At 40.3% G+C, this 19,735-nt stretch overlaps 1 protein-coding gene across 1 annotated transcript in view; it reads right to left on the bottom strand.

Annotated features, from left to right (window-relative positions):
* Positions 1 to 501: 501 nt before the first annotated feature.
* Positions 502 to 19,735, bottom strand: part of TSPAN11 (tetraspanin 11) — a 164,123-nt gene continuing 144,889 nt past the window's right edge. The window contains exons 7-8 of the mRNA XM_027856440.1: positions 18,661 to 18,747; positions 502 to 1,283 (exon numbers count right to left, since the gene is read on the bottom strand). Coding sequence (XP_027712241.1) covers positions 1,224 to 1,283; positions 18,661 to 18,747 — 147 coding nt within the window. The 3' untranslated portion in view covers positions 502 to 1,223. The remainder of the gene's footprint in view (positions 1,284 to 18,660; positions 18,748 to 19,735) is intronic.

The following is a 19,735-nucleotide window of genomic DNA, read 5'->3' as shown; positions in this document are numbered from 1 at the left end:
TCCTGGGCTGTGAGGGAAAGCTGACTCAGAAAGAAAAATAAGTTCCATAGCCAATAATCTAACCACAGATAACAGAAAGTTGACTAAGGTTTAGAACTGCCTCTTGCAGGTCTCTGGGAGTAGCGTCTGGCTTCTACCCACCTCGCTTATGACCTTCAGACTATGGTTCAGTTTCCTGGATGACTGATCATGAAGGTCATGGACAGATAGGCAGACCAAAGTCAGGATACTCCTACTTTTGGATGTCTACCCCCTACCTCTATGCTGTATTTCTTGGGGGAGTACAATGGCATTTGTATAATGCTGCTCATTCTAGGAAGACCTTATGATATTTTTCTCTAAGTTGTGGCTGTAGCTAAATGTTGTTGCATCTCATAGAAGGGAAATTATAGTACACTGGAACCTTAGGGATGAAATGGATTCAGAGAAACCTGGGGGGACTTGTATGAACTGATGCAGTGAAATAAACAGAACCAGGAGAACAATTTATGCAATAACAACAATGTAAAGACAAGCAACTTTGAAAGACTACAGATCTATGATCAATGCAATAACCAACTATGATTCCAGAGGTGTGCTGATGACCTGTGCTACCCACCTACTGACAGAGAGGTGATAGCCTACAGAAACAAAATGAGGCATAGTTTTTTGGACATTGTCAAGGTGGCAATTTGTTTGGCTTGACTAGGGAATACTTATTACAAGGTTTTTGATTTTTTTCTCCCTTTTACATGGCACAGCTGGGAGGGAGAGAGAAAATAAATGCTTTCTACTTAAAAATAAAATAAAATGAAAAAAAAGAACCTTAGGGCTTCATATTGCAAATCTTATCATAAGGCAAAAAGCAAGAGGAGCTTCTTACACAGTCGCATATTCCAAAGTTAGGAGAGATCAGAGATTCAGACTCTTATCTGGGCTCCACCAGGAGCTTATTTACTACCCAAGGCAAAGATCAAAGGTCAATCCCCCTCCAGGGGGTGAAGAAAGTTCTCCCTTATGCCAGGGATTTTGGAAGCCTGAGTCCCACAGGAAGAAGGGAGGATGCAGGATGCATGTTGGCATGGTTTCAGGCACTTCAAAGGAATTGGGGCCATTGTCATGCTGGCACCAAGCATAAGAACCTAGGGCTCCAGCAGAGAAGAAGCTGAAAAGTGATATTGGAAGCTTGGTAGGCTAGGGCTTGGGAGCTTCTCTATCCAGAAGGAAGACAATGTGTTCAACCTTCAGTATGACTGCAGCTGGATCCGCCCGTATAAGCAGCAGGTGAGAACCATCCCACATATCTGCCAGAGAGAAAGGGAGAAAAAAAAAGGAGAAATTAGAGTTCCAGGAAGTTTCTGGCCATAGATGCCGCTTGTCCATATGGCATGCCTCCCCTCACAGCCCCTCAATCTAAGCTGCTGCCAGTCACGTTTAAGAGGCTTCACCACAGCTCCCTCAAGAATTCTTTCACTGTGACTGTATTTTTTCACCACACCACACCTCAGACTTTGAAACAAAGCCAAGGACAATGGAAACTTCTTTAGGAGAAGGGACCTTTTTTGTCTTTGCATCTATACCCAGTGCATCATAGTGTCTGCTACATAGCAAATTCTTAATAAATGCTTGATATTTGTTGTTCAGTTGTGTCTGACTCTTTGTGACTCCATTTTTATGATTTTCTTGGCAAAGATCCTGCAGTGGTTTACTATTTCCTTCTCCAACTCATTTTACAGATGAGGAAAGTAAAGCAAACAGGGTTAAGTGACTTGCCCAGGGTCACACAGCTAGTAAGTGTCTGAAGCCAGATTTGAACTCATGAAGATGAGTCTTCCTAATTCCCAGCCCAGTGCTCTATCCACTGTGCCACTTAGTTGCTCCTTGCCAAATCCCTATAAACCAGTGGGGAAACTCATGCTCAGAGAGAAAGTGTTTTTTTTTTCCCCCAGTTCACACAGCAAGCTTTGGATCTGGGAACCAAACCCAGGTATCTAGCTAGTGACCTATAGTTTTGGCCATAAGAGGATGCAGAAGGCAAAGGATCTGCCTTCTAAGAACAGCTGTGAACTTTGGGAAAGTCACTGTATCTTTGTAAGCCTCAGTGGTTCCATCTGTAAAATAAGAATAATTCTAGTTCTTCCCATCCACACCCTCACTCTCTATTCTTCCTTCCCACTGCTTCCCATCTAAGGATGCTAGGGGGATGAATGAGCAGAATGATAGGAAAAAAGAATTCAGTTTACAAGTCCAAGTTGGCCCAATGATTAGGATTAAAATAAAAAAAAATACAAACTCTTGATTATCACCTGAATGAAAAGAAGCATAGACATGCCTACCTCACTGATAATCACAGATGGCTTTAGGATATAAGTGAGGGGTTAGGACCAGGGCCATAGCTGCAGAGGAAAGAGCATGGAATGTAATCCTAAGGACTGGGATTGCTGGGCAGCTGAGAACACCACCTGACATGGAAAATGTCTCTGGTGCTTGATTTGCTGCTGGTGGTGTTAGGTTTTCATGCATGCCAATCTATTCTCATCTTCTGAATTCTGAAATTCCCTTAACTCATCACAACCTGTTATCATTCCATCTCTTTCCCCTCCAGCTTTCCACTTTTCCCAGTTTTCCTATTACTGTCAAAGGCACCACCATCCTCCCAGTCACCCAGACTTGCAGCCTCATTGTCATCCTCCACTCTTTTCTTTCTCACAGCCTCCATATGCAATCTGTGTCTTGTTGATTCTCCCTTTACAACATCTCTTATCTATACCTCTTCTTTCTTCTGACACTGCCAATACCCTGGTACAGGCCCTTATCATCTCATAATAGGACTATTACAGCAGACTTCTGGTTGGTCTCCCTGCCTCAAGTCTTTTCCCAGTCCAGTTCATTCTCCACTTAGCTGTCCAATTGATCTTCCTCAAGTTCAGATCTGACCATGTCACCTCTACCCTCAATAAATTCCAGTGACTCCCTATTACCTCCAGGATCAAACAGAAAACACTTTTAAAGTCCTCCATAACCTAGTCCCCTCCTACCTTTTCAGTCTTCTTATACCTTTCTCCCCTCCAAATATTCTACAATCCTTCCTGTTTCTTGAGCATAACTCTCCATCTGCCAAATTAGGGCATTTTCACTGGCTGTTCTCTATGACTGGAATGCTATTTCTCCTCCATCTCCTTCATTCCTAGATTCCTGTAAGTCCTTGCTAAAACCCCACCTTCTATGGGAAGCCTTTCCCAATCCTCCTCAATACTAGTGTCTTCCCAATGTTGATTACCCCCAATTTATCCTGTATATGTCTTGTTTGTACATAGTTGCTTGCATGTTGTCTCTCCCATTAGACTGTGAAGTCCTTGAGAGCTGCGATTGTTTTTTTTTGGGGGGGGGGTTTCTTTATACCCCAGAACTCAACACTAGACAGACCTGTGAATTCACTGGAATAGGAGATTTCTGGATGAGGAAACTCTCTACCAGTGCAGGATGGCACCCTCTCTTAGCAGTTTAGTCTTTTTTTTTTATTAATTTATTTTGATTTATCAATAATCACTTCCATATGCTTTTGAGTTTAAAATTTTTCTCCCCCTTCCTCCCCACCACCCTCTCCAAGACAGCGCACAATGTGATATAGGTTATACATTTACATTCATATTAAACATGTTTTCACATTAGTGATGTTGTAAGTAAAACTAAAACCAATAGAAGGAATCATCAGAAAGAGGAAACAAAATTCAACAGAAGAGAAAAAATAATAGCAATTCGACTTCCATAGTTCTTTCTCTGGGTGTGGACAGCATTTTCCATCACAAGGCCTCTGGAGATGTCTTAGATCTTTGCATTGCCAGGAAGGGTTAAGTTTATCAATATTAGTCATCACACAACGTGGCTGTTACTGTGTAAAACATTCTCTTGGCTCTGCTCACTTCACTCAGCATCAGACCATACAAGTCCTTCCAGGTTTTTCTGAAGTCAGCCTGTTCATCATTTCCTATAGCACAATAGTATTCCATTACATTCATATACCACAACTTGCTCAGCCATTCCCCAATTGATGGGCATCCTCTCAATTTCCAATTCTTTGCCACCACAAAAAGAACTGCTATGAATACTTTTGTACATGTAGGTCCTTTTCCCATTTGTATGATCTCTTTGGGATATAGCCCTAGAAGTGCTAATGCTGGGTCAAAGGGTATGCACATTTTTATAGCCCTTTGGGCATAGTTCCAAATTGCTCTCCAAAATGGTTGGATCATTTCACAACTCCACCAACAATGCATTAGTTTCTAATTTTCCCACATCTTCTCCAACATTTATCATTTTCCTGTTTTGTCATGTTGGCCATTCTGATAGGTGTGATGTGGTACCTCAGAGTTGTTTTGATTTGCATTTCTCTAATCAATAGTGATTTAGAGCATTTTTTCATATGACTATAGATGTCTTTAATTTCTTCATCTGAGAACTGTCTGTTCATATCATTTGACCATTTATCAATTGGGGAATGGCTTGTATTCTTATAAATTTGACTTAATTCTCTATATATTTTAGAAATGAGGCCCTTATCAGAGAGACTGGTTATAAAAATTCTTTCCCAATTTTCTACCTTCCTTCTAATCTTAGTTGCATTGGCTTTGTTTGTGCAAAAACTTTTCAATTTAATGTAAGCAAAATTATTTATTTTGCTTTTCGTAATGTTCTGTATCTCCTGTTTGGTCATGAATTCTTCTGTTCTCCATAGATCTGACAGGTAAGCTATTCCTTGCTCTCCCAGTTTGCTTACAGTGTCAGTCTTTATATCTAAATCATGAACCCATTTTGACTTTGTTTTGGTATATGGTGTGAGATTTTGGTCTATGCCTAGTTTCTGCCATACTCTTTTCCAGTTTTCCCAGCAGTTTTTTTTCAAAGAGTTGGTTCTTATCCCAGAAGTTGGGGTCTTTGGGTTTATCAAATAATAGATTACTATAGTCATTGACTACTATGTCTTGCATACTTAACCTATTCTACTGATCCACCACTCTATTTCTTAGCCAGTACCAAGCAGTTTTGATGATTGCTGCTTTATAACGCAATTTAAGATCTGGAATGGCTAGGCCACCTTCCCCTGCATTTCTTTTCATTAGTTCTCTTGATATTCTGGACCTTTTGTTCTTCCAAATGAATCTTGTTATTATTTTTTCTAACTCTATAAAATAATTTTTTGGTAGTTTGATTGGTATGGCACTGAATAAGTAAATTAGCTTAGGTAGAATTGTCATTTTTATTATATTAGCTCGGCCTACCCATAAGCAACTGATGTTTTTCCAATTATTTAGATCCGACTTTATTTGTGTGAAAAGTGTTTTGTAATTGTGTTCATAGAATTCCTGGGTTTGTTTTGGGAGGTAGACTCCTAAATATTTTATAATGTCTACAGTAAGTTTAAATGGAATTTCTCTTTCTATTTCTTGCTGTTGGGCTTTGTTGGTAAAATATAGAAATGCCTATGATTTATGTGGGTTTATTTTATAGCCTGCAACTTTGCTAAAGTTGTTTATTATTTCAAGTAGTTTGTTACTTGATTCTCTGGGATTCTCTAAGTATAACATCGTGTCATCTGCAAAGAGTGATAGCTTTGTTTCTTCTTTGCCTATTTTAATACCTTCAATGTCTTTTTCTTCTCTTATTGCTAAAGCTAATGTTTCCAGTACGATGTTGAATAACAGTGGTGATAATGGGCATCCTTGTTTCACCCCTGATCTTATTGGAAATGCTTCTAGCTTGTCCCCATTACATATTATGCTTGCTGAAGGTTTTAGATAGATGCTATTTATTATTTTAAGGAAGACTCCATTTATACCTATGCTCTCTAGTGTTTTTAATAGGAATGGGTGTTGTATTTTGTCAAAAGCTTTTTCTGCATCTATTGGGATGATGATGTGGTTTCTGTTAGTTTTGGTGTTGATATGATGAATTATGCTGATAATTTTCCTTATATTGAACCAGCCCTACATTCCTGGTATAAATCCTACCTGGTCGTAGTGTATTATTCTTGTGGTAAGTTGCTGTAATCTATTTGCTAATATTTTGTTTAAAATTTTTCATCTATATTCATTAGAGAAATTGGTCTATAATTTTCTTTCTCTGTTTCGACTCTTCCTGGTTTAGGTATCAGCACCATATTTGTATCATAAAAAGAATTTGGTAAGACTCCTTCTTCACCTATTTTACCAAATAGTCTATATAGTATTAGAATTAATTGTTCTTTAAATGTTTGATAGAATTCACATGTAAATCCATCTGGCCCTGGAGATTTTTTCCTAGGGAGTTCATCAATGGCTTGTTCAATTTCTTTCTCTTAGATGGGGTTATTTAAGTATTTTACTTCCTCATCTGTTAATCTGGGCAATTTATATTTTTGTAAATATATATCCATTTCACTAAGATCGTCAAGTTTGTTGGCATATAGTTGGGCAAAATAATTCCTAATTGTTTTAATTTACTCTTCCTTGGTGGTAGCTTCACCCTTTTCATTCTTGATACTAGTAATTTGGTTTTCTTCTTTCTTTTTTTTTTAATTAGATTAACCAAAGGTTTTCATAAAACCAGCTTTTAGTTTTATTTATTAGTTCAATAGTTTTCTTAATTTCAATTTTATTAATTTTTCCTTTGGTTTTCAATATTTCTAATTTGGTGTTTAATTGAGGATTTTTAATTTGTTCTTTTTCTAGTTTTTTAGTTGTATGCCCAATTCATTGAGCTCCTCTTTTTCTATTTTATTTATGTAAGCATTTAGAGACATAAAACTTCCCCTAAGAACTGCTTTTCCTGCATCCCATAAGTTTTGGTATGTTGTCTCATTCTTGTCATTCTCTTGAATGAAATTATTGATTGTTTCTATGATTTGTTGTTTGACCCAATCATTTTTTAGGATTAGATTATTTAGTTTCCAATTATTTTCTAGTCTATCTTTCCACGGCCCTTTATTACATATAATTTTTATTGCATCATGATCTGAAAAGGATGCATTTAATATTTCTGCCTTTCTGCATTGGATTATGAGATTTTTATGCCCTAGTACATGGCCAATTTTTGTGTATGTGCCATGTACCACCGAGAAAAAAATATATTCCTTTCTATCTCCATTCAGTTTTCTCCAGAGGTCTATCATACCTAACTTTTTTAATGTTCTATTCACCTCCTTAACTTTTTTCTTGTTTATTTTGTAGTTAGATTTATCTAGTTCAGAGAGGGCGAGGTTGAGGTCCCCCACTAGTATAGTTTTGCTGTTTATTTCTTCCTGTTAACTCCCTGAACTTCTCCTCTAAGAATTTGGATGCTATACCATTTGGTGCATATATGTTTAGTAATGATATTACTTCATTGTCATGGTGCCTTTTAGCAGGATGTAATTTCCTTCCTTATCTCTTTTGATAAGATCTATTTTTGTTTTTGCTTTGTCTGAGATCAGGATTCCTACCCCTGCTTTTTTTACTTCAGCTGAAGCATAATATATTTTGCTCCAGCCTTTTACCTTTACCCTGTATTTGTCACTCTTTTTCAAATGTGTTTCCTGTAAACAACATATTGTAGGATTATGATTTTTAATGCATTCTGCTATCTGCTTCCATTTTATGGGAGAGTTCATCCCACTCACATTCACAGCTATGATTACTATCTGTGTCTTTTTCTCCACCCTTTTCCCCCCCTGTTTATGCTTTTCTTTTTCCTTTCTCCTTTTCCTCCCTCACTAGTGTTTTGCTTTTGACCACCGCCTCCTTCAGTCCCATCTCCTTTCTATTATCCCTTTCCCTTTTCTTTCCCCTTTTCCCTCCTACTGCCTATAGTGCAAGTTAGATTTCTATACCTAACTGATTATGTTATTCCCTTCTTGAGCCAAATCTGATGAGAGTAAGGTTCAAACAATGCTCATCCCCCTCCCTTCTTTACCTTTGCTGTAATAGGTTTTTGTGTCTTTTCCTGTAATGTAATTTATCCTTGTCTGCCTCCTCCTTTCTCAGTACATTTTATTAGCTCAGACTAATCCACTTACTTGAATCCATTTAACCCACTTGATTAGATTTTTTTTTTATCATTACCTCAAAGTCAACTTATATCCACCCCCTTTATATGTACTCCTTTAACATGGTATAACAATACAGTTCTCAAGAGTTGCAAGTGTCATCTTCCCTTGTAGGGATGTAAACATTTTGCCCTTATTAACAACATATTGCATCTTTCTGTCCCATTTACCTTTTTATGTCTCTCTTGAATCTTGTACTTGAAGATCAAATTTTTTGTTGAGCTCTGGTTTTTTTATCAGAAAGGTTTGGAAGTCCCCTATTTCGTTGAATATCCATCTCCTTCCCTGAAAAATCAGGCTCATTTTCTCTGGGTAGTTAATCCTTGACTGCATTCCAAGCTCCTTTGCCTTATGGAATATCATGTTCCATACCCTATAGTCTTTTAATGTAGAGGTTGCAAGGTCCTGTGTAATCCTGACTGTGGTTCCATGATATTTAAATTGTTTCTTTCCGGCTGCTTGCAGTATTTTCTCTTTAATCTGGTAATTTTGGAATTTAGCTACTATATTCCTTGGCATTTTCAATTTAGGATCTCTTTCAGGTGGGGAGCGGTGGATTCTTCCTACAGTTATTTTGCCTTCTGGTTCTAGGACTTCAGGGCAGTTTTCCTTTATGATTTCCTGAAGGATATTGTCCAGGCTCTTTTTTTCATCATGATTTTCAGATAGGCCAATAATCTTTAAACTGTGTCTCCTGGATTAATTTTCCAGGTCAGTTGTTTTACCCATGAGGTATTTTATGTTTTCATCTATTTTTTCATTTTTTGTTTCTGTTTGACTGATTCTTGCTCTCTCATAGAGTCGTTAGTTTCCATTTGTTCAATTTTAATTTTTAACATATTGTTTTCTTCTGTTAGATTTTATACTTTCTTCTCCAATTGGTCAACTGTATTTTTAAGGGATTTGTTTTCTTCAGTGTACTTTTTTTCCAGTTGGCCAATTGTGTTTTTTAGGGAGTTGTTTTCTTCAGTGTACTTTTTTTCCAATTGGCCAATTGTACTTTTTAAGGACTCCTCTACCTCTCTCATTTGACTTTTAAAATCCTTCTTGAGCTCTTCTAAGAAGGCTTTTTGGGCTTCAGACCAGTTCATATTCGTTTTTGATGTTGCAGATGTGGGTTTGATGACAATGTTGTCCTCTTCAGAATTTCTGTCTTGATCTTCACTCTTCTCATAATATGAATCTATCGTACATTTCTTTTTATTCATGGTGTTTCTTTATTCCCTGGCCTTGAAAGAGATTATGCTCTCCTGCTGGGGAGCAGAGGGCACTGACCCAAGCTTCTTGTGTTGGGAGCCTAGGTCTTGGTCACTGGCTTTGTGTGCTGGGGCTTCTTATGTTGGTAATTGGAGGCTGTAGGGTTCTGGCAGCTTACCTGGTGTTGGACTGGAATCAGCAAGGCTGGGACTTTCAGGCAAATCTAAGTTGCCTGCTTTTCCTTTCCTTTAGCTTTGTTCAGCTCCTTTTAGATGGGTGCTGCTGGGTGTTTATCTGCCAGAGGCCCCTTGCTGTGCTGCCTCCCTTGTTTCTGTTGAGGCACTGGGAGATTCCTTTGCTATAGAATGCTGAGGCACCTGGTGGTTTTCTGAGTTGGTTTCCACTGGTTCCCCCACCCTCCCTGAGGCACTTAGAGGTCCAGCTGTTGGTGTTTGCCTACTCGACCACCTGGGCTTCGGAATCTCCTCCTTGTTGGCAGTTGGAGGCTGTAGGGTTCTGACAGCTTACCTGGTGTTGGGCTGGAATCTACAAGGCTGGAACTTTCGAGCAACTCTAGGTTGCTTTCTTCAGCTTCTTTCAGACGAATGCTGCACGGTGCTTATATGCCTGGGGCCCTTTGTAATGCTGCTTCCCTTATTTTTGCTGAGGCGCTGGGAGATCCATTTGCTGTAGAATGTTGAGGCACCAGAATCTCCTCCTGGTGTGCTAAAGTGGGTCTTTCCACTAGCTGGCTGGGCAACTCCTGTTTCGTACTGCTTCCCTTCCCCCAGGGTAAGAGGGGCCTTTCCCCTTAATCCCTCTAGCTACCTGGGCTATTGCACTGCTGCACCCCATCTTTCTTCTGGTTCAGCTGTTCCAGGGTTTTTTCTGGGGTGATATTTTCTGGGTTTTCAGAGGTTGATAAGGGAGGGTGAGAGGGACTACCTTTTACTCTGCCATCTTGGCTCTCAGAAGTGGAAGTTGCTGCTTAGTCTTATGACATTTCCTAGAGCACTGAAAGGTTAAGGGGCGATGCCTGGCCCACCACTCTGTGTCAGAGGTGGGATCTTCTTGGTTCTAGGTCTAGCTCTCTGTCCACTAAGACAAGTTGCCTTTCAGAGTAATCGTGAGCCTCAGGAAATGACATAGAGTTCAGGGGCAATCTCTGCAACTCTGATGTCACAGGAACTCCCTAAGGGGAGATGCCTAATCCTTTCTTCCACTTCCATGCACTACAGTGACTCCTTCTCTCAAGGCATCTAGTGAGAGATCACTGTGGAAGGGGAGAGACTGTGAGAGACTTCTCTCCTCTACAGTTGGCAAAGGGCTGTGGTCCTTGGCCTCTTCCATTTGCTCTTTTTTACTTTTAGATGGAAGAGACTGGAGGCTTCATGACCTTGTGTTTCTGGAGGGAACTTTGGTGTTCCAGGTCAGGTTCCAGGTCAGCCAACATACCTCCAATGCCCTGAGAGGTAAGCAATTATATGGACATGAACTTGGTAGAACCAATGCTCTGTAAGCTTTGAGCTCAAATATAAGCCTAAACCGTGCAAAGATGGAGGTGGTGTGTGACTTGCCCAGGGTCACACAGTCTGACCTGGGTTTCAAAATCATATCTTTTTCACTCCCAACTCTAGAGTTTTAGTCACTGTGCCAAGCTAATAAAATTATATTGAACTGCCCTGTGATGTAACATTTAGAAAACTCCTTCCAGGTTGATATCAGCATATTAATCAATACTCTTGTAGGGTGGCTTAAGCAGTTAAGGATTCACCTAATTGTGATATTATGCATAGCATTTCTTCAACTTGTTCACTAATATATCATAATTGCCTTTGTCAAAGGCCTCCTGAAATTGACCTAGGGCTACAAGATTCCCCTTCCCTCCCCTAGTCTATCAGTCGGGTAACCCTATTTAAAAAGCAATTAAGTTAGCCTGGTATGACTTCTCAAGAATCAAGAATCTTAGAAGTGGAAGAGAACTCTGAGGCCATCTACTTCAAACTGTGTCTGACCAGGAATGCCTTCTACAGCCCTGAGGACAAGAGGGCATCCAATATCTGTTGGAAAACCTTCATTGAAGAGGAATTCGCCACCTCCAGAGGTAGTCCATCTCTATTATTGGACAGCTCTAAATTTTGGGAAGTTTTTTTCTTAAATTAAGTCTAATCTGCCTTTCTGTAACACCCTGCTATTTTTAAATGAACCAGTGCTGGCTTGTATAGTACTCATGTAAGTGCTCACATACCATCTGCTTGGTAATATCTTTTGTAATTTTCCAGGGACTGACATCAAGGTAGGTAGGCGGTCTTTGATGTGTGGATTATATTCCCAGCTCACCTCTACCACTCCAGATGCCTCCTTTCCTCAAGTGTTACCTCCTGCATGCTACTCTTCCAGTTGTAAGTTGTAAGTGCCCTCCCTCTCTCGCTTTTAAAATTACTTTAGTTAAGTGTGTGAATATTTTTTTGGGTGAAGGGGGGAAGGAAGTCAGAACCTGTGATTACATCTGCCCTCGGTAACTCTTTCCCAAAGGTAGAAATTCTCTCCACTAGTGCAAATCAGCTAGTCATCTGTAACTTATAGTTTTAGAGAATTGCCTGAGATATGATTTGCCCATGCTTTTGGAGTAGATGATTTCTCCCTCTATGATCTTAGGGCCAAGGAGAAATTGAATAATAGAATGAGAATCAGAACATGCTAGAGTGGGAAGGGATCTTAGCAAGCATGTATCAGGGGCAGAACTTTATGTCTTCCTGGTTGTAAGATTGGTGTCTCTCTATCCATTACACCATATTGCCTTTTGCAACTTTGTCTATACTTTGTATCTCCTTCTTTGTGGGCCTGTAGTATTCTTCTAGTAGACTATAAGATCTTTGAAAGCAGGGACTGTATTTTTGTCTTAAAATCCTAAGCCTCTAGCTTAAAAGCACAGTGGGTGTTTAATAAATATTGGTTAAGTTGAATTGTCATTCAGTCTTCTCAGTCATGTCCAACTCTTTGTGACCCCATTTGGAGTTTTCTTGGCAAAGATACTGGAGTGATTTGCTATTTCCTTCTCCAGCTCATTTTACAGATGGGGAAACTGAGGCAACCAGGGTTAAGTGACTTGCCCAGAGTCACACAGCTACTAAGTGTCTGAGGCCAGATTTGAACTCAGGAAGATGAGTCTTTCTGATTCTAGGTCTGGCACTCTATACCGAGCCACCTAGCTGCCCATCATTCTATCCACTAGGCCACCTAGCTGCCCCTAAATTGAATTAGTGTGACTTATTGTCTGTTGATTTGATTTAGTAGAACAAAATTCTGCCTTCCTAGCTCTTTGGTCTTTGGCAAGTGGCCAGACCATGTCTCCCATCCATAGTCAGGATCATCCAAGGACTTGTAAGATGACAAGAGAAATAACCCTGTTCAGTGACCCTCTGATAATAAATATCAGGTAAAGCCTAAAACCAGAAGGAATATGCTTGCCAAGGGTATTTCCCACTGTGATGGAAGGGATCCAGTGCCAATCCTGTTCAAGGAGGGATTCTCGGTGGCTGGTGAAGTCTTTCAGATTCTCTGGTTTGTGGATGACAATATGATATTGTAGCAAGCTCTAGGACATCATAGAGCCTTCTGAAAAAATCTGAAATTGCTCAAAGGACATTGATCTTTTCATCCATATAGGAAAGACCAAGTGGATGAGGAATGTAGATTGTCCAAATTTGAATATGCATATAAGTGGACCCTCTGTAGAGCTTGTCCAATGGTATTCATTTCTGGGGCAGATAGTACAGATGAACAATGAACTAGGCCCAGAGCAGAAAAGGAAGAGGAGAGCAGGCTGGATCATTTTCAGGAAGCTATGAGGCTCTTTTATTGAACCCAAGCTTCCCATGACAGCTAAAGACCATCATTTCCATACTGATATTCTACTGCTGATGCAACATGGCAGTGAAACATGGAACACCACTGTCCCTGAACAACTGAAAGTCAGCATCACACAGAGGGCCATGGAGGCACATGGCAGGTATAAGCAGGCTTCATGGCATAACTGATGAGGAATTCCAAAGAAGAATAGGCATAAAGGAGATTATCAAGGAACAGTATGACAGGAAGTGAAGATGGACTGGTCATGTGGCAAGAGCCAGGAATGACAAATGGACAGCCAGAGTACTCCAATGGTACCTTTTAGGAGAAATCAAGAAAGACTTCCTTTATCATGTTGGTTGGCCCCCTTGTGGTAAACTTTTGAGAGAACATGGCAGAGAGTTACATAGGATGGTCAGGCATGGATGGGGTACAATGTGTATCATTGGTGTGGAACCCTGATTGATGAGATTACAGATTCATTTGAGCATTTAAATATGATTTATTCCTTGGTAGGCTGACATCTGGGAATGTAGGTCCTGAGTTAATGTGGACCAAAACCAAGGAATTTCCAGTGTGTGTTATGGAAGGAAATTGTCATGGACAACAATAGGCCCTGAATCCTGGGTACCAGTGATTAAACAAAAAGAACCTGTTAGGGTGGCCAGTGCTGAATGCTGGGTATCCTGGAGCCTTGAGTTACTGGGCCAGGGAATATAGTTCCAGGATGAGGGGTGAGGGGCACTACACCAAACTAGCAAAGAGATACTGCCTGCCAGGCACCCTTTGCCTTGTATTGGTCCCAGCTGAGAGGCCACTTCTGTTCTTGAAGTCAAATATAAGATCCATTGCTCCCTTTCTGTGTCATTCTGGGTAAGTCACTTGACACCCCTGAGCCTCAGTTTTCACATCTGTTGAATGGGAACATAGTTCTTGTACTACCTACCTCATAGGGGTATTGTGGAGGAAGAGCTTTATAAATCTTTAAGGTTTATAAAGTTTTTAAGGCCTATAGAAAAGTACGTAATTATTATCTTGATAGAGACAGTGTGGCACAGTGGATAGAGAGCTGGCCTTAGAGTTAGGTCCTGTCTCTCAAGCAAACTGGTTGTGTGACCCTAAGCAGTCAATTAATCTTTTCAGTGTATCAAGCAACTCTCTAGGATTGTAAGTTGCAAAGAAGGTGCTGACCTGCATTGGCAGATGGAATTTCCTCACCTGGGAGCGTCCTATATCAATAAAATCACAAGTCCATCCCCTATCCTAATGACTGTCCTAAGACAGGAATTGAAGCTGGGACAGTTGCAGCACAGTGCAGTAGGAAAGAATCAGTTTTGTAGGCAGAGGATCTGGTTCTTAAAGTCTAACTATCTCTTCTGGGCTTCAGTTTCCTAATTTTTAAATTAAGGGGCTTGGCTGAGATGCTCTCTGATGTTCCTTCCATCTCGAAATTCTATGAAAAATTCTGGACAAAAGATGACACAGGTGAAGGGTATTTATTCTCTCCAGAGGCTTCCTTTTAGAAACACAGGAGAGTTGAGATGGTTCTTATTAGCCAGCAGAGGGCAACCCAACCTGAGATTCAGGGAAGGAATAGGTAGGAGAAAAAATAAGGACAGAGGAATCCTAATGGGATTCTGGCTTCATTTGGCAATAGGGTTTCTCCAGAAATTGAGGGGCATTTTTGCATGGGAAACCTGCATGTTTTTGAAGGTGGAGAAAGGAATATCAAAACTTTGAGCCCCCAGGAAAATCATTTTGCCATTTGGGGGCCACTGTTTCCTCATTTAAAAAAAAGTTTACATTTCTATTCTTCAGTTGTTGCAGTTGGGTTTGACTCTTTGTGATCCTATTTGGGGTTTTCTTGGCAAAGATACTGGAATGACTTGCAATTTCCTTCTCTAGCTCATTTTACAGATGAAGAAACGGAGGCAAACAGGGTTAAGGGACCTGCTCTAGCATAAGTGTCCAGATCACACAGCTAGTAAGTGTCTAAGGCTGGATTTGAATTCCATTCTTTCTGATTCTAGAGCCAGAGCTCTATCTACCACATAGTCTAGCTTCCCTGATCTTAAGGCTAGAAGATATTTTAGAAGGATGGAGATGGATGGGGTTAGAAGCAAGCTGAGAATCTGACTTAGGCCAATTCCAAGCAGACCCACTCAGACCTGGTTTAATTTAGCCACTAGGCACTGGGCCACCCTCAGTGTGGGGACTGTGGGGAGCTGCTGAACAGCCTTAGTGGGTTTTGAAGATTCCCTGGGACCTAGGTTGAGCTTGGGTTGAGCCTCAGAGAGAATCCCCTTTCCTGATCCCGACCATGCCACTGACAAGGAGGGATAGTCTGCTCAACAAGCCAGGAAGAGCCTTAGCATCCTAAGCCTTAGGGAGAGTTCAGATCCCAAGTGCTTCTCCCAAGCTACCTGGAAAAAAGGAGGGTTTAGCACTTGAGTCAATGCCTCTCAACCATGACAGCCCTGCTTGCTTGGCACCTGGGGAAAGGACAGAATGGACTCAGAGGCAACAGGCTATTGGAAAATTTGGTTTATGTTATCATAGATCTAAGCACTGGAAAGGACCTTAGAAAATTATGAAACCCAACCCCCTCATTTTGCTTATCTGGAAACTGAGTCACTGAAAAGGTAAGTAACTTGACCAAGATCACTATACTGGCAAAAGAAAAAAGAGTCCAGACTTGAACCCAGATCTTTTGACTCTAAGTCTAGTTACCTTCCCATTATACCACATTGTCTTTATTCTCCTTATTCCTCTCCCAACTTTTTTTCTTCCTCCTCCCTTCAGAGCCCTGAATGCAGTAAGCAGAACTTAGAGGCAGCCTGTTTAGACCCGTAAGGACTTATTTGTGTTCCATGGACCAGCCCACTCTTGTCTAAATGCCTTTGTTCATTCTCCTGCCTTCTTGTCTCTTTTCTCCAGCTTTTCTTCAAGCCATCTAAATCCTTCCGTGGGGAACACCGTCCCGTTTTCTGGAATGCCAAAGAACTGTGTCCATAATTTCAAATCCTGCCTACCTTTAGGAACCTAAAGGAAATTGGGCAAGTGGTCCAAAATGTTACCTTTTTTTTTTAAACCAGATCTTTTTCTGGTGATATTTTCTGCTGAGAATTGGTTTACAGGAAGACTCTCAGAATAGGCAAACATTTTTAGCTCAATGATATATGTGCAAAGGGAGAAACTCTTGGGCAGGGAAGAAGTGTACCTAATAAAGATTGGTAAGAAAAGAGCTTTACATTGAACATGAATGGAAGAGAGAGAAAACTGTCTCTCAAATTAGAAAACATAGCTATAATGTAAGAAGATTAACAGGAAAAATGCCCAGAAACTTCAAGAAAACAACAATTCATGAATGAAATTTTTTTTTTGGGGCAATTGAGGTTAAGTGACTTGTCCAGGGTCACACAGCTAGTAAGTGTCCAGTGTCTGAGGCCGCATTTGAACTCAGGTCCTCCTGACTACAAGGCTGGAGCTCTATCTACTGTGCCACCTAGCTGCCCCAATGAATGAAACTTATGAGAAAACCCATGGCTTCCAAAGCCTACATATAAATGCATAAAATATGGTGAACCAGCAAGGTGAACCAGTTGTCGTAATGCAAGGAGGCATATTTGATCTCATAGGTGAGTTGGAAAGATAATACCAATGAATGGATTATGGCTCTATATTTGGGACTGGGGGATGTGGGTCAGGAGGTCTGGATCTATGATTTCATTGGTGAGGAGCTTCTCTCTACCGATACTGATGAGCAACTGTTCTGTACCTTAGAATCTTTGGAAATTTCTTGGTCACACTAAAAAGTTTAACTACTCTGAGTTCTATGTAATCAGGTCTCATTTTTCACTTGAATTCCAGGACCACATCACCTGCCTTTGGATATTTCAAATTGGATGTCCCATAGGTACTTTATACTCAACATGTCTAAAACGGAATTCATTTCCTTCCCCCAAACCCCTCTTTCAAACCTAGTCCTCTTTTGAACTTCCCCATTTCTGTTGAGGGTATCACCATCCTTAGACTAATCCAGATTACAATCTTGGTGTCAATCTCTGATTCCTTACTTTCCTTCACCCAACATCCAATCCATTGTCAAATCTTGCATTTTCTCTCTCCATGACCTTACCTATACCTGTCCTTGGTTTAGGCCCTTATCACTTCTCATCTGGACATTTAAATAGCTTCCAAGTTGGTCTTGCTGCCTCAAGTTTCTCCCCATTCAGATCTATCATTCATACAGCCACCAAAGTGATTTTCCTAAAGCATAGGTTCATAGACATGGTCAGTTCAATTCTCTTCCTTTTCTCTCCCATTCAATAAACTTCAGTGATATCTTGTCACCTCCAGGATCAAATATAAACTTATCCATTTGGTATTCAAAGCTCTTTACAACTTGGCCTCTTCCTATCTTTCAAGTCTTATTACTCACTATTCACCCCCTCTGCCCCACCCCATGCTATAGCAAATTAGTCTAATTACTATTTCTTACACACAGTAGTACATCTCCCATTTTTGTGCCATGGAGTTATCCCCCATCCCTACAGTGCTTTTTATCCTTACCTCCACCTTTTAGATTCTTTCTTGACTAAGTTCTAATGCCATCTTTAGTAAGGGGCCCCTTGGCCCCTTCCCCTACTCCACATGCAACATACCTATTTATACATATATTGTACCCCCAATTAGAATGTAAGCTTCTTGAGGACAGGGATTGTTTTGGTGTTTCTTGGTATATTCAGCACTTTGCTCAGTGCTGAAGCCATCTGAATCCTTCTGCTTAATAAATGCTCAATGATTCATTTTCAAGTACAGTTCCAAACTATTTTCCAGAACGATTGGACCAGTTCATAGCTCCACCAACAATCCATTAGTTTGACTATCTTTCCATAGCCCAACCAATAATTTTTTTTTTGCCAACATGATGGATGAGAGGTAGAATCTCAGAGTTGTTGTAATTTTCATTTCTCTTATTATTCATGATTCAGAGCATTTTACATATAATAACTGAGTTTGCATTTCTTCTTTCTTTTTCTTTTTTTTTTCTTTTTGGCTAGGCAATGGGGTTAAGTGACTTGCCCAGGGTCACACAGCTAGTAAGTGACAAGGATCTGAGGCCACATTTGAACTCAGGTCCTCCTGAATCCAGGGCCAGTGCTCTATCCACTGTGCCACCTAGCTGCCCCTGCATTTCTTCTTTTGAGAACTGCTTGTTCATATCCTTTGACCATTTACAAATGAGAAATAGCTCTAGTTCTTATATTTTTGTATCAGTTTCTTATATCCTATATCTTATATATCAGACCTTATCAAGAAATTTGCCATGAAGGTTTTTTCCTAGTTAACTGTTTCCCATCTAATTCTAATGCATTGGTTTTATTTGCTCAAAAATTTAAAAATTTTATGTAACCAAAGTTGTGTTTTAGCTTGCATTATCATCTCTATTCCTTGTTTTGTCAACAATCTTCTCCCTATCCCCAGAAGTGAAAGGAATCTCTTCTCCTTTTCTAATTTGGTGGTATCAGGCTAAGGCAACCCTAAGCCATGATAGGATGGGACAGACTTACCTGCAGGCAAGCAACTCCAATTCCAACAGCTCCCATGAGTAGGAGGTGATTGGCTAGAAAATGTTCTAACTTGGTGATACAGCCACCCTGTGTGGGAAACAAAAGGAAAGTGTTCACCAGTAGGGGAGAGGCCTAAGGGAAGAGAGTGCACTATTTTAGGAATGGGGAAAGATATCAAGAATATGTTCAGAAATTCACAGGGGCAGTTGTGACATAGTGGACAAATCACTAGTCTTGCAATCAAAAAGACCTGAGTTCAAATCCTAGCTCCAACACTCTCTAGCAAATTATTTAGCCGAGGCTTCTGTTTTGTTGTCTAGAAAGTCGAATAATAATACTTGCACTGTCTACCCTACAAAGTTGTGTGGAAAGCCCTTTGTAAACTTTCTTGCCATAAGTCCAAAGGGGCAAGCTTATGAGTCAAAGTCAACCCCCTGACAGTCCCAAGATCAGGCCAAATCTCAGGGGTGAGGGTGGGTTTTTGAAGAGAAAGTTGATAGATTTCTAAACAAACCAGCAGGCATCCACATCCAGCTAACGTCCTGATATCCTTCACTACCCCTGGACAGTGCCATGGCCAAAATCGAGTGACCCTCAAGGCACTTTGAATTAGTTTGGGGTAGGGGTAGAATTTAAGATAAACAGAAGCCACAGTTCTTGCTCTTAGGGAGCCTGCAGTCTGCTTCAATAATAATGATGATAACAGATTACCTTTTCACAAGATACATTGCATACAACTCGAATTTGCCCTCAGGTGGTGGCTCTGCATATATTTATAGAATATAAATAATATAAATTTATAGAATGTAAAATAAATCAAATATCAGCAAAACAGAATATCAGAGTTGGGAAAGACCTCAGATATCATCTAGTCCACCCCCTTCATCTTACAAATGAAGAAAGTGAGGCCCCAAGAGTCTGAGATTGCCCAAGGTCACACAACTAGTTGCATGGGCTGGACTAGAATCCAGGACTCCTGACTCACAAGACAGGAAGTGGAGAATTCCTGTTTAAGGTCCCTTTCAGATCTAAAATACTATGTTTTGGCTCTGAGACCTTTGCCAGGATATCTCTC

This window comes from Vombatus ursinus, unplaced genomic scaffold (genome assembly GCF_900497805.2).
Source record: "Vombatus ursinus unplaced genomic scaffold, bare-nosed wombat genome assembly UNPS02011431.1, whole genome shotgun sequence".
Classification (NCBI taxonomy): domain Eukaryota; kingdom Metazoa; phylum Chordata; class Mammalia; order Diprotodontia; family Vombatidae; genus Vombatus; species Vombatus ursinus.
This window is presented reverse-complemented; position numbering and strand designations above follow the sequence as displayed.